The sequence below is a fragment of the Schistocerca piceifrons genome, chromosome 2 (genome assembly GCF_021461385.2).
Source record: "Schistocerca piceifrons isolate TAMUIC-IGC-003096 chromosome 2, iqSchPice1.1, whole genome shotgun sequence".
NCBI lineage: Eukaryota > Metazoa > Arthropoda > Insecta > Orthoptera > Acrididae > Schistocerca > Schistocerca piceifrons.
The window spans coordinates 657,317,494-657,333,243 of NC_060139.1; the positions used below are offsets into that span (position 1 = coordinate 657,317,494).

The 15,750-nt window shown below is 40.1% G+C and overlaps 1 protein-coding gene across 1 annotated transcript in view; it reads left to right on the plus strand.

Annotated features, from left to right (window-relative positions):
- Positions 1-15,750, plus strand: part of LOC124776994 (unconventional myosin-XV-like) — a 465,068-nt gene that overhangs the window by 258,384 nt on the left and 190,934 nt on the right. The window contains exons 44-45 of the mRNA XM_047252242.1: positions 6,188-6,306; positions 13,584-13,728. Coding sequence (XP_047108198.1) covers positions 6,188-6,306; positions 13,584-13,728 — 264 coding nt within the window. The remainder of the gene's footprint in view (positions 1-6,187; positions 6,307-13,583; positions 13,729-15,750) is intronic.

A 15,750-nucleotide genomic window follows, 5' to 3' on the forward strand; every position in this document is an offset into this window, starting at 1 on the left:
ATGGCTGGTCAGGACGTTTATACAACAGCTGACAAAAGCCGTCAAATCCTCCACCACCATGTTGGCTCTCACCTTATTCCTGAGCATTTATCGCACCTCATCTGTGTGGGCCGGCTCTTATGGGGGCAAGGCTGCTTGGACTCCTGCCACAGTAGTTGCAGCCCATGGGCGATGTGGGACATCGGTACAGACACAGAAAGGCCTCGAGCGCCGCCACCATAACCAACTCGGGCCTCGTTCCCCTTCATGACATCTCATGTCCCCCAACCCCCCGCCCCCTTCTGGTGTGCATGAGGCCTTCGAGTTGGCCTTGCTGCCACCGGCTGTTGGCACTCCTTCCCACATCCACAATGATGGAGACGCCGTGTGATGCCCTGCCCTCCGATGACGTTTCGATGGATTCCACGGACGGCCCACCCACCCCACTGCTGGAAATCGATGCCACAAGGCCTCCCTCCATTCCCTCTTTCCGCCCACCACAGCACCACTGGGGCGTTTTCACCCCTTCACACAGGTTTGGGGGGGGGGGGGGGGGGGGGATTTGATGTTGGAATGTGCAGAAGTTGAATGTGTGCCAGAAGGTATGGACCTGGACACCCACTAGGGGTCTCTGTGCTCCAGCGCGCACCTGCGCCGCGAGCCTCTGTACCATGTGAAGTCCACAGCTAATCACATTTACCGTAGTCAGGTATTTAGGCAGACTTGCAACTCTATCCCGGCAGTCTGGTACTCGCCATAGTCCACATGTGCATCTCGGTCGTACTGCATTCCAGTTCCGTGTGTTGAGATTTCTACTGTCGTTGTTTGGAGTGTTCCTGCATTGTTGTTGTCTCGCCATGTTTATCACCTCAGTTCTTGTTGCAGTGGCTAATCCATAGGAAGGCGAGAAAGGGCATCGGCACTAGAGTGCTGAGCCATTGGGCGGGTGGATCTTGCAGTGAAAACTATTGAGGAACAGAGCCCACCGTTGAAGTCTGTGTGCCATCTTGTCTGACAGATGTGTCTCGAGGGAATCTAAAGGTTGATGATCCATAACCAGGTGGAATTTGACACCATAGAGAAACACATGAAACTTCTTGTGAGCATAAACAATGGTGAGGGCCTCCTTCCCAATTTGCGAGTAATTCTTCTGTGCTGACTTGAACATTTTTGAGGCAAAAGCATTGGGCAGTTCTGAACCATCTGTTGCGTTGAGACAACACGGCCCCCACATCGTACTGTGATGCGTCAGTAGCCACAACAAGCTGGCGACAGGGCTGGTATGTGGCCAGGCATGGGGTGGAATGCAGACTATCTTTCAATTTATGAAATAGTTGTTCACAGTCAAGATTCCAAACAAATGAGGCACTGTTCTTGAGCAATTGATTGAAAGGATATGTTACTCTAGATGTTTGTGGCAAGAACTTGTGGTAATATGCGACTTTTCCGAAAAAGTGCCTGGAGCTTCTTCACATTAGTAGGACTTAGTAGGCCCTCAGTAGCTGGTATATGACTGTTTGTTGACTGTATCCACTGATGGCAAATGACATTTTTTTTTTTTTTTTTTTTTTTTGGATCATCAGTCTACTGACTGGTTTGATGCGGCCCACCACGAATTCCTTTCCTGTGCTAACCTCTTCATCTCAGAGTAGCACTTGCAACCTACGTCCTCAATTATTTGCTTGACGTATTCCAATCTCTGTCTTCCTCTACAGTTTTTGCCCTCTACAGCTCCCTCTAGTACCATGGAAGTCATTCCCTCATGTCTTAGCAGATGTCCTATTATCCTGTCCCTTCTCCTTATCAGTGTTTTCCACATATTCCTTTCCTCTCCGATTCTGCGTAGCACCTCCTCATTCCTTACCTTATCAGTCCACCTAATTTTCAACATTCGTCTATAGCACCACATCTCAAATGCTTCGATTCTCTTCTGTTCCGGTTTTCCCACAGTCCATGTTTCACTACCATACAATGCTGTACTCCAGATGTACATCCTCAGCAATTTCTTCCTCAAATTAAGGCCGGTATTTGATATTAGTAGACTTCTCTTGGCCAGAAATGCCTTTTTTGCCATAGCGAGTCTGCTTTTGATGTCCTCCTTGCTCCGTCCGTCATTGGTTATTTTACTGCCTAGGTAGCAGAATTCCTTAACTTAATTGACTTCGTGATCATCAATCCTGATGTTAAGTTTCTCGCTGTTATCATTTCTACTACTTCTTATTACCTTCGTCTTTCTCCGATTTACTCTCAAACCATACTGTGTACTCATTAGACTGTTCATTCCGTTCAGCAGATCATTTAATTCTTCTTCACTTTCACTCAGGATAGCAATGTCATCAGCGAATCGTATCATTGATATCCTTTCACTTTGTATTTTAATTCTGAACTTTTCTTTTATTTCCATCATTGCTTCCTCGATGTACAGGTTGAAGAGTAGGGGCGAAAGGCTACAGCCTTGTCTTCCACCCTTCTTAATACGAGCACTTCGTTCTTGATTGTCCACTCTTATTATTCCCTCTTGGTTGTTGTACATATTGTATATGACCCGTCTCTCCCTATAGCTTACCCCTACTTTTTTCAGAATCTCGAACAGCTTGCACCATTTTATATTGTCGAACGCTTTTTCCAGGTCGACAAATCCTATGAAAGTGTCTTGATTTTTCTTTAGCCTTGCTTCCATTATTAGCCGTAACGTCAGAATTGCCTCTCTCGTCCCTTTACTTTTCCTAAAGCCAAACTGATCGTCACCTAGTGCATTCTCAATTTTCTTTTCCATTCTTCTGTATATTATTCTTGTAAGCAGCTTCGATGCATGAGCTGTTAAGCTGATTGTGCGATAATTCTCACACTTGTCAGCTCTTGCTGTCTTCGGAATTGTGTGGATGATGCTTTTCCAAAAGTCAGATGGTATGTCGCCAGACTCATATATTCTATACACCAACATGAATAGTCATTTTTTTGCCACTTCCCCCAATGATTTTAGAAATTCTGATGGAATGTTATCTATCCCTTCTGCCTTATTTGACCGTAAGTCCTCCAAAGCTCTTTTAAATTCTGATTCTAATACTGGATCCCCTATCTCTTCTAAATCGACTCTTGTTTCTTCTCCTATCACATCAGACAAATCTTCACCCTCATAGAGGCTTTCAATGTATTCTTTCCACCTATCTGCTCTCTCCTCTGCATTTAACAGTGGAATTCCCGTTGCACTCTTAATGTTATCATCGTTGCTTTTAATGTCACCAAAGGTTGTTTTGACTTTCCTGTATGCTGAGTTGGTCCTTCCGACAATCATGTCTTTTTCGATGTCTTCACATTTTTCCTGCAGCCATTTCATCTTAGCTTCCCTGCACTTCCTATTTATTTCATTCCTCAGCGACTTGTATTTCTGTATTCCTGATTTTCCCGGAACATGTTTGTACTTCCTCCTTTCATCAATCAACTGAAGTATTTCTTCTGTTACCCATGGTTTCTTCGCAGCAACCTTCTTTGTACCTATGTTTTCCTTCCCAACTTCTGTGATGGCCCTTTTTAGAGATGTCCATTCCTCTTCAACTGTACTGCCTACTGCACTATTCCTTATTGCTGTACCTATAGCGTTAGAGAACTTCAAATGTATCTCGTCATTCCTTAGTACTTCCCTATCCCACTTCTTTGCGTATTGATTCTTCCTGACTAATGTCTTGAACTTCAGCCTACTCTTCATCACTACTATATTGTGATCTGAGTCTATATCTGCTCCTGGGTACACCTTACAATCCAGTATCTGATTTCGGAATCTCTGTCTGACCATGATGTAATCTAATTGAAATCTTCCCGTATCTCCCGGCCTTTTCCAAGTATACCTCCACCTCTTGTGATTCTTGAACAGGGTATTCGCTATTACTAGCTGAAACTTGTTACAGAACTCAATTAGTCTTTCTCCTCTTTTATTCCTAGTCCCAAGCCCATATTCTCCTGTAACCTTTTCTTCTACTCCTTCCCCTACAACTGCATTCCAGTCGCCCATGACTATTAGATTTTTGTCCCCCTTTACATACTGCATTACCCTTTCAGTATCCTCATACACTTTTTCTATCTGTTCATCTTCAGCTTGCGACGTCAGCATGTATACCTGAACTATCATTGACATACACTGGTGTTTAATAGAGGGTTGTAAGAAGTTTAACGTATCCAAATTGCATTTGAGACTTGCATGGTCTGAAACAGGAGCTGAAAGTTGTGAAGATGGTCCTCAGTTGTGGGACCTGTGAAAACAACTTCATCACGGTTGTGGTCTGTGCCACAAACTGTCCAAGAACAGGAATTTGTTGCGGGTTATAACTGACAAGATGGCCTGAAGCTGGAGGCATTGGAGGGAAACCGCAAAGCAGTTAAGTGTCAGAGGTCAAAAGCGATACTGCCGTGCCTGTATCCACTTCCAATTGAAGGGGCATACCGTTGATACATGCATCGATGAACAGTTTGTTAGAAACAATTACAAAATTGTCACATACATGGCTAACAACATTAACGTCTACCATGGGCAGTGTGTGTTTGTGGAATGTTTGCAGTGTGGCATGCTGTAGTCCCATGACTTCCTACTCCGAAGGCATGCTGGACCACGTGTGCCTATTGTCATCTGAGTTGACAGTGGCCAAATCACCCTAGAAATCTAATATATGGCCTGCAGTTCGGGAAACTTCAGATGCTTGTGATAACCTAAGTACTTCTTCTAAGGAGGGGCTTCAAACTACAGTGCCCAATGGCAGATTTCTTTATCAGGGGCCAAACTGGTAATAGTGTCCTGAACCATTATGTCTGCATAAGATTCCTTAATTGAGCGTAATGAAATGATGCTTGTGACTTAAACTTTGCAGTTCCACAGCCCAAGTCCAATATGATTGATGAGGTTGTTTCCTGCACTGATAACATTCCACTGTCACAGAAATCATGAGTATATTTGCAATAATAAAAAGTCAGCACACTACAAATTTTGTTGAAGGACAGAGATGCAGGGTCCTGAAGGGGGCTAACTTGCCTAACAAATGGTACATTTGTGGAGAGATCCGCAACAGATTGAGAGCTTTAAGAAATTCGGCATCTATTACCTTGAAGTCTGTGAGGTGAAGTGTTGCAGTAGGCATTTCTCATATGATTCCCAGTTTTTGGCAGCGTCTTTGTAAGCGGGGAAAGATGGCAGAGAGGCCAGCAAATTTCATGCCCACATTAACAGGCCTGTAACATTCTAGCCAAATTGGCTGTGTGTCCCTGCTGCTGCATTTCCAACCATTTCTGGCTTTCCAGCTGCTGCTGCTGCAGTAAAACTTCTTGGAAAAAACCCATGTAAATAAGGAACTGTATTCGTCGCCGCTTGTATAGTGACACACACAAATAAGTAAACATAGAATAATCAAATCATTTTAATGAGATCATTGACTGTAAGTTCCATACAAAGTACGCGTACATAGCTGGGATGAGTCTAAACAAGAGTGCCAAGAGTGGAGTCACGTGAGCATACAATGAACTGTAGCGGAATGGGGAAGAGTGCCCTTCGTTCCAGAATTATAATAGGTAGGTTGCTAGTCTGACTCACAAGGTGGTGCTGTCTATTGGTTGTGCACACTGATCTTCATGCAATGCTGCTATCATTGTTTGGTTGTGTTGCCATCTATAAGCTGGAACTGTACCACAAGGTGCCAGCATGGGCAAGTTGAATCATAAGAAGATGAGCTGGCGACCCACATTTTCTTATGTTCATGCCCAGCAAGTTGTCAGTGTGATACAAGTTGTAATATAGGGTTACCACATTTGTGTTCTTAAACTAGATAAAGAGTGCAAGATCGAAAGCTATTGAAGTCTTTGCCTTTATCTGTACCTATGGACCATACATCACTTGATTGCCTTCCTTTATTTTTGTTTATTTTTAATAATACAGTTTTTGATCTGGTGAAATGGAAAAACAGCTGCAAAGCACAACAGCATGCTTATGTATGGAGGAGCCTCTTTAGATGTAATACCAAAAATACAACACTGATACACAACGAATATTTTTTTTTTTTTCGTTCAAATTTATTTTACATAATTTGATCAAGTATTCAGTTACATTTCTGAATGTACCTTTTGATCATGTTCGACAACTGCTATCTTTGTGATAAACACTTTAAAAAAAAAAGTGGTAAAATATGCAGTTGTGTTACCTAAACAGCTGCAGTGATATCTGTTTCAGGGTGGTCATCAGCATCCGACTGTTCAGCACCTGGCAGTATCTCATTCTGGGGTGCGTCTAGTGCGGCAGGACAAGGCGTCGTCCACCCATGATGCCCTTACTGTCACTGACACTTTCAGGTTAGCCTATATTTTCTTTCATTTATCCAAAACAATTTTTTTCTGATTTTTGTAGTCATTTCTAAAGGTATAATCTGATGGTGGTATCCTCAGTTCTCCACTTCCCTGTATGTGCCTGAAACTATTCCTGATTGAAAGCTCACTAAATACTACAATGCAAGATTTTCACTATTTCAGATTGTGTTATCTGTTCCTAATGAGTTAATTCTACTTTACAGCGTGTTGATGTTGACTACCAAGCTTGTAAAACAGTATACCGTCAAACAGGGTGATTTTGGACACCAGGGCGAATTCGGACAGTATGGCTTATTTGCTATTTGCCACTGCATAGAAACAAAGAGTTACTTATTTTAACGTCCGTGCGCCATTTATTTTAAGTGCAAGATTGCATTTATCACTTCCCACAACTTTTATTTTGCGTCAATTGCTTCCCTAGGTGAATAATTGACGAACAGTCTCAGTGTTTAAAATCCGTGCATTATCGTAAAGTGGAAACTTTCTATTGTTGCACCAAGTGGGAAGTTATTGTTACCGTAATTGTTGATGCACTCAGTAGCTAACAGCATTGAGACAATTTCTGTACAAGTTTGTCGAATTTCTTGTGCAAGGTTATAAAATAATGACAGTTTTTGTAAAACTGTGTACTGTGTGGGGTGATTTCGGACAACGCCAAGAACGTATAAGAGCAGGAGAGGTGCTGCAGTATGATGTAATTATGACCCGGAACTTTTAGATAAAGCTGTTTGTGATATTCAGAGTGGTAAATTATCCTACAGAAAAGCGTGAGATTTGTATGGTATACCTAAATCAACCCTACAAAATAAAGTGCAGAAAGCTCATTAAAAAAAAAAAAAAAAAAAGTGAGGACAGCCAGTACTAAATAAAGAAGAAGAAATGTTGAAGCAAGGTATCTTGAGGGCTGCACATTGGGGATTTCCCTTCACTAAATTGGATATTAGATATTTAGTTAAAGGCTACCTTGATAAATCTGGCTGAAAAGAGAAGAAATTTCGTAATAATTTGCCAGGAGAAGAATGGGTGCATTTATTCCTCAAACAACAGTCGGAAGATCTTTCTGTTCGCTTAAGCGAAAATATTAAACAAGCTCATACAGAACTTATCTGTAATACATAAAATTCATTATATCATTCCATATCACTTATTCGTAACAAAGGGCTACCTTAAAATGTGTAAAATGTCACCAAAATGAAATAAAAAGCATGTAGAATTAAAAAAAAAGGCAGTAACAGTCCGAATTCACTCTCTATATACTGTAACTTCGGACAGAGACTTAAAAAACACATGTGCTCGAAATCACCCCTATCCATGGGGTGACTTCAGACACTTTATTTAACTGCCTCAGATAAATATACCTACACATACACTTTCTGGTTCTGGGATATTTTATTCGTTACACTTATACCCTACCACTTCCATTACAATCAATTTAATCTAACAATATATACGAAAGTTACAATCAATATAATGACAAAACCGTCCGAAATCACCCCGTTTGACAGTACTTTGTCTATTTTCGACACAGGCCTTGTTGGCCGAAAGCTCATTTTGCACCATCTTTTTGTTGTGCTATATGATGAGTAGCAACTATCCTTTTCAAATATTGTTACATTCCATCCTGGATTCTGTAGTTGATACATTCGGTTTTAAAGTGTATTGCTTCCAGTCACAAAATTGATCAATGCAGTCATGAAAATTTAACTTTCATTGATGATTACTTTGTATGTCATACACCATATGCTCATTTGATAGTTATCTGTAAAATATATCTTCAGGCTCCTTTCCTTTATGTTTTTATTTCCACGTCCTCTTTTTGTTATCTTATGGTTTTCTTTGGTTTTGGAAGTGTTAATATGTTATCTCAGAGAACAGTTCTGGTTTCTCATGGATGGAAATAAATGTTAAAGGTGGACCAGACATCGTCATGTTTTGCTTTTATTGACCTCCTGCCTGAGGAGCAGTTGAGGTGGAACATCTGCGAGAAAACTTGGTGAATACTTTGCATACATTTCCTGCTAATGTTGTAGTATTAGGTGGAGATTTCAAGTTACCAACCATAGACTGAAGACTTGAGTGATTAAAGATGGGTTGTAGGGGCTGTGAATCATGTGAAGTTGATTTAAGTGCCGTATCCGAAAATTACCATGAGCAGCTAATCAGAGAACCGACGCGTGAAAATAATGTCTTAAATATCCATGTCGCCAACAGGCCTACATGTTTTGACCCAGTGGAGAACAGAGAATCAGTGATCATAGGGCTGTTACTGCATTACTGAATACAGTTGCAAATATGAATAAAAAGGAAGGTCGGAAGATATATCTGCTTAGCAAGAATGACAAGAAACAGAGTTCAAATTACCTGAGCAGACAACCTGAAGAAATCTCTCCCACACTGAGGATGTTGAGCATCAATGATCAAAAATCAAGGATATTGTACAGTATGCTTTAGATAGGTAAGTGCTGAGCAAAGTTGTGAGGGATGAGGGAGACCCATCGTGGTTCTACAGTTGTGTTAGGAAGCTGCTGCTAAAGCAAAGAGAGCTTCACTGTAAATTTAAATGTAGCCAAAGGCATACAGAGAAACAGAAACTTAATGATGCCAAAATTAGCTTAAGGAGAGTCATGCGTGAAGTGATCAACAAATTTGCAATTGAAATTCTATCTACAAACTTGACAGAAAAATCTAAGAAGTTTTGGTCTTATGTTAAATCAGTAAATGGATTGAAACCATCTGTCCAGACACTCAGTGTGACCATAATGGCACTGAAATGGAGGCTGACACAGAATAGGTCGAAATACTAAACATCTTTTTCCAAAACTGTTCGCATTGTAGTACCTACTTTACATCACCAAACAAATGACAAAATGGTTGATATTGAAACAAGTGACAATGGGCTAGACAAGCATTTGAAATCGATCAACAGAGGTAAGGCCACTGGACCTGATGGGATACCAGCACATTTCTCCATAAAGTATGTGAAAGAACTTGCCTGTCTTTTAGCAGGAGCATACCTTAGGTCTCTGGAAGAGCAAAGTGTTCCTGATTATTAAGAAAAAGCACAGGTCATTCCCATTTTCAAGAAGGCTCAATGAATGAATCCACAAAACTATAGGCCTATAACTCTGATGTCTGTTTGTTGCATAATTTTTGTACCCGTTTTATGCTGGGATAGTGTGATATTTCTAGAGACCAAAAATCTCCTCTTCAGGAATGAACATGAGTTCCAAAATTAATGGTTGTGTGAAAGCCAGCTTGCCAAGGGAGTGTTGTAGGACTATTACTTTTCCCATCGTATGTAAGCGACCTAGTGGATAACATGGAAAGTTTCGTGACGCTTTTCACTGATGATGCTGTTGTGTACAGAGAAGCTGCAATGCTAGAAAATTGTAGCAAGGTGCAGTAAGACATGCAGAGGCTTGATGTTTGGTGCAGGGATTGGCAGTTGGCCTTCAACATAAACAAATGTAATGTGTTGCACATAGGTAAGCAGAAAAACCCATTATTATTTGATTACACCATTTCAGAACAATAACTGGAAGCAGTCACATCCATAAAATATCCATGAGAATGCTTATGGAGTGATTTCAAGTGGAATGACCATATAAAACAAATCACAGATAAGGCAGGTGCCAGACTGAGATTCATAGGAAAGATGCTCAGGAAATGTTGGTCATTTACAAAGGACATGGTTACAAAACCTTCATTTAACAAATACTTCAACATTGCTCATCAGTCCGGGATCCATAGCAGGTATTATTAATAGAGGAAACAGATAAGGTCCAAAGAAGTGCAGCACACTTTGTTACAGGTTCATTTAGTACGCACAAAAGCATCATGGACACACTCTGCCAACTCTAGTTACTGACACTGCAAGAGAGGCATTCTACATCATGGAGAGCTTCACTATTAATGTTCTGAGAGCACACACTCATAGAAAAGTCAATCTATGTACATTGTATATATCTTGTGAAAAGACCATGAAGGTAAAATTATAGAGATTCAGTCTCTTATGTAGACTTACTAACAACTGTTCTTCTCATGAACCATTCACAACTGAGCAAGGAAAATAGGAAGTGATAGTGGTACAAAGTTCCCTCTGCTGTATACAAGAAGAAAAAAATAAACAGAACAAAGAAAAGAATTGCCGTATTTACTCAAATCTAAGCCGCACTCGAATCTAAGCCGCACCTGAAAAATGAGACTCGAAATCAAGGAAAAAAAAATTTCCCGAATCTAAGCCACACCTGAAATTTGAGACTCAAAATTCCAAGGGAGAGAAGAGTTTTAGGCCGCAGATCCAAATCGAAACAAAGTTTGTCCACTCTAATATGAGGCACAATTTAGGTCGAATGAATGACTATACAGCTACAGTAGTTTGGTTCAAGTCTTAAACTTAGCAGTTAAGCTTTACCATGTAGCCATTGCTATGCATTAGGTGCTCCATCCGTATTTATACGGGTACCATTCCTTTTTCACGTGCTTCGTCTGGTTTGAATTGATTGCTTATTTTTCTTTGATCTGGTAAGTGCCGTTCTCTTTGTTATAGATGTTTACGTCACTCTAAGCTGAAAGTGCATTACTGTACTGTGTCACACATTGTTTGTCGCATTCTGATAGTGAGTGGTTACGACTTGTCGCCGCTTGCGGCTTGGCTTGCTTTTGTGCGCGCTACCGCCGCTTACAATAAAAAAAAAAAAAAAGAGGAATCGTCTCATTAGTGAAACAATGGCAAGAGACTGCTTGCCATTTGCTGTTACTTACACTGCTGCTTTCTTTGATAATGATCAACAAGAACCAAATAATAGACTGCGTATGATAGAAGATGTTCTGAACGAGAGTTCAGCGAAAATTTTTCTCCGGTTGAAAATCTTTGCAGACGCCTCTGTAATACATTACATTCTGCACAGAAATTAGTCATCTTAGATTTAAAAATCTTGTCAATTCTGACTGTATCACTATTAGGCATAAGAACAATATGAATATAAACATGACAGATGTATATTATTCCGCGTTTGCTGTTGTCTCACTCGAGTTTTGTAGTTTATTAGGCAGACAGGATTTAAATGAGGTAGCAGCAAACACGAAAGAATACATGGCAAAATGTTTATATTCGTACGGTATTATTCTTATGGTGAAAAGAATACTGCATGCGATTCACAATTCATAAAAGTTCTTATTAGCAACGATCTCTTGTCACAGGTAGGAAAAAATTCAGAACGTAGAGTTGGCCATATTGACAAACATCCCAAACAATCTTGCCAGTCGGATTTTCGTAGTACGTTGAAATGCTGCTACATTCGAAGATGAACAATACGGAATTTGTATCTGCTTCGTTGGATAATGTATGAAAATGCAGCGGTCAAAACTCGGGGCGGTGAAAAAAAGCTCGTCTTCCACACTACATAATTCAACAGCAGAAGTTAGTTGTGGCGGCACCTACCAACATTTTTCAGAACTTCCGCTTACTTTGCACTCGATTCTAAGCCGCAGGCAGGTTTTTGGATTACAAAAACCGTAAAAAAAGTGCAGCTTAGATTCGAGTAAATACGGTGAGTGTCAGTGAAGGAGCTAAGTGTGTGTGTGTGTGTGTGTGTGTGTGTTGTGTGTGTGTGTGTTGGTGTTGTTGTTGTTGTTGTTGTTCTCAACTACAGGCTGGCACAGTTAAAAGTAGCCTGGCTCCCCTTTGAATGAGAATGCAATATTTCGACTCCTGAAATAGAGTAAATAGCTACTGCAATTGACAATTTTATGCAATAATCAATTGTTAGCATTCTTCTGGCAGCATTTCTGTTTATTTCATCAGTGAAGTTAGATGTTTCTCTTTGCGGTCTGCAAAATGACTTTCTTGATAAGAGAAAGAATTGAAATTGTGGAAGCATTTGTGAAAACAGGTTGGATTGATACAAAACTTTTTGCGTCAAGTACTGGCTAGAGGACTACCAGCAAAGAGAGCAATACAAAGTCTGTATAAAAATCGGTGCACCCGTGGATCGGTGCAAAATTTAAAACGACAAAGAATTCCTTCAGTTTGCACACCAGAAGTTATTGCAAACATTCGGTGAAGAATTATTCAGAGCCCAAACTCTACACATAAATTGGACCAATAGGTGCATGTGAGTAGGAGGTGTTGCCAGCAGAAATTGAAAAGTCTTAATCTGAAGCCACATTCTGTGATGATTGTGCAGCAATTACAGGAGGATGGCAGTCAGAAACGTGTATATTATGGTATGTGGCTTTTGAATAACACCAACAACAGTTTGTTAGACCCTTCCCATTACACTGTGAATGATGATTTGTGGTCTCACCTTTCTGGCCATGTGAATTCACAGAACACGAGGTACTGGACAATGGAGAACCCTAACATTGTGTATCAACAACCACTCCATTATGAAAAAATTGGCCTTTGGTGCAGTGTAACAGGAACACACATCATTGAACCGATATTTTTTGACACTGCTCTCAACACATTTGCATATGTTGAAATTTTTGATACATTTTGTGCTCAAATCACTGAATATGAAAGACAATACTGCTTCTTCCAGCAAGATAGGGCAACATATCACTTATCTGAGGTATCCGTGGAAAGACTTCATGATGTTTTCACTGAGGAACAAACTGTCAGCAAACATTTATGGCCACCACTTTCACTGGATCTAAAAACATCTGATTCTTTTCCTGTGGGGACACTTGAAGAGCAAGGTCTGTGAAGCAAATCCACATGCAATACATGAGCTGAAAGACATCAGTCATGAAATTGCAGCCTTCGATATTCAAACTGTATGCAGGGTGTATCTGAATATGTTTAGATGTGCACAGCTGTGTATTGATGTTGTAGGGGGTCACTTTCAACATCTTCTATAAATGTATTTTTCATTGTAAATAAATGGTAAGTCCATTTCAGCTCTCTGTTTCTGTAATTTCACTGCATTTCCTTTGCACTTACATGGGCTACTTTCATCTGCACCACCTGTATAATCACCACATAAGTTGAAATGTTTTCTTTAATCTCCAGTAGCTGTAATAGTCTGTGCTGAAACTAGCTATAATATTATGATACAATATGATATTGCAGTGCCTGTGTTGTTCAGAAGTACAGTGAAATGTTCCTTCAGACGTGCATCCGTTATACAGCTGATGCTGCCCATATTCACAACTGGGAATACATTGCACGTATCTGTAATATTGTGTCACTATTTTAATCTCTGGAAGTGTGATTTTGTGGCGGCCTGTGGCTTTATTTGGAATTTATCTTATCACAGCTTTGACGAGATTGCTGAAACATCTGTACCAAAGAGCAGTGCAATACAGCTGATTCTGACGTCAGGTGTACGTATCTTGTTATACACACACAGAGCCAACCAGATTCAGTCAATGATTGACAGGTACCAGCTGGATTATGATAAGGTAAGCTGCAACCTGTTTCTTTTTTTTTATTATAGCTAACATTATTACTACCTCCAGCTGTAAAATTGGTGTAGCACAGCAAGGTGAGTACAAAGGTTTTTTTACACACCCTTGGAGAATTTAAATGACTTTAAATATTCATGATGGTAGCTGAGATCTGTATTTGATGAAGAATTATGCATACTGTGGCAATAGCTTTGGTTACAGTTGGGGTCAGCACCAATTTTTAAGAAGAAAGTAGTAACACAATTTAAAGTTAAGTTACATAAATTTTGTGAGGCTACGTTTGGATAAGCTTGTTTATAAACAGCCATTTTTATGATAATGATATTATGAAAGGATAGCTGCTACTCACCATATAGAGGAGATGCTGAGTCGCAGATAGGCAGAACAAAACGACTGTCAGAAAGTGAGTATTTGGCCAGACTTCTGGTTTTGGCTGCCAGAAACTGTGGTTGTGTGTGTGTGTGTGTGTGTGTGTGTGTGTGTGCGTGTGTGTGTGTGCTGTCTATTTTCAATGAATGCCTTGTTGGCCAAAAGCTCACTTTCTGACAGTCTTTTGGTTGTGCCTATCTGCAACTCAGCATCTCTGCTATATGGCGAGTGGCAAGTATCTTTTTCATAGTATTGTTACATTCTATCCTGGAATTTCCATTGTTTGCTTCATTTTTATGATAAAGCACTCTCAATGTTGTGATCTGATGTTGTCACACTTCATATTACTGTAACAGCTGTAAAGTATATTCATCTTTTGTTCACTATGAACTGCACATTGATGACAGTATATGCTCAATAGGATAATAGTCATTGATAACTGGAGATTAACAAACATAAGCAGGCAACTTAATGCAACCATGGACAACTTTTTGTCACAGTTCAAACCAGTGGTGGCTCAAGCAAAGTTTTACCAATGTGCTTCAATATTACAAAAAAGATTGGGTTCCACTATGTCTTTCAATGAACACAACTTAATACTGTTGTGATAATAGCTCTAACCTAATGCACTAAAATCAAGTATTTTTTTATACGTTTATGATTTCTGCTATGTTTGTTTATTAATGCATTAATGTGTCCTAGGTCTTTCACTCCCCTCTACACCACTCATCGCTCTTCTCGAATAACAAACACAAAGAGCAAAATAATGTGTTACAAACGTTACACCCGTAGACTCAACTCTTTTCATAAATTTTCGTACTATATTTCCTCATATACTTGCTTTTTTTTTTTTTTTTTTTTTTTTTTGCCACCATTTATAGCATTTTGCTTACAAGGTTCGTAATTGTAACTAAATTGAACATACTAATTTTAGACCTGTGAATTGACCAGTTTGAATGTATTTAAATTATACAATTAATTATCTAACATTGCGAGGACAAAAAGAAAATGTAGATAGCAGCTGGGGGAAATGCGAGCCAACAAATTGCCAGTCAATGCACGTGACCACTGAGCCACAGCACCTATATATCAAATGCCCCTCAAAAATCCCTCAATTCTATGCTTCCATAACACTTTACAAAGAAAAATACCATCCTGGTGCTGTGAGCAATATAGCACTTGTAGGGCCGGAAGGCATAATGACACATTAGGGCATGCACAGTGGAAACCAGACACTTGCGTCCCTTCTCTGAGTTGATTGTAGCATGGCTGACCATAATTTTAGTACTCGACACTGGTTTCTGGTTATCATGGAAAGAGCACTAAAAAGCATGTTTTTCAAAAATTGTTCAAATGGCTCTAAGCACTATGGGACTTAACATCTGAGGTCATCAGTCCCCTAGACTTAGAACTACTTAAACCTAACTAACCTAAGGACATCACACACATTCATGCCCAAGACAGGATTCGAACCTGCGACCATAACAGGCACGTGGTTCTGGACCGAAGCGCCTAGAACCGCTCAGCCAAAGTGGCCGGCAGCATGTTTTTGTCCATTTTATTTGCATACCAGCACTCGCTCAAAAAGAAATGGTGTAATTTTATTGCATTTTCCAGCCCACATTCAAAGGGAAATGGCATAATTTT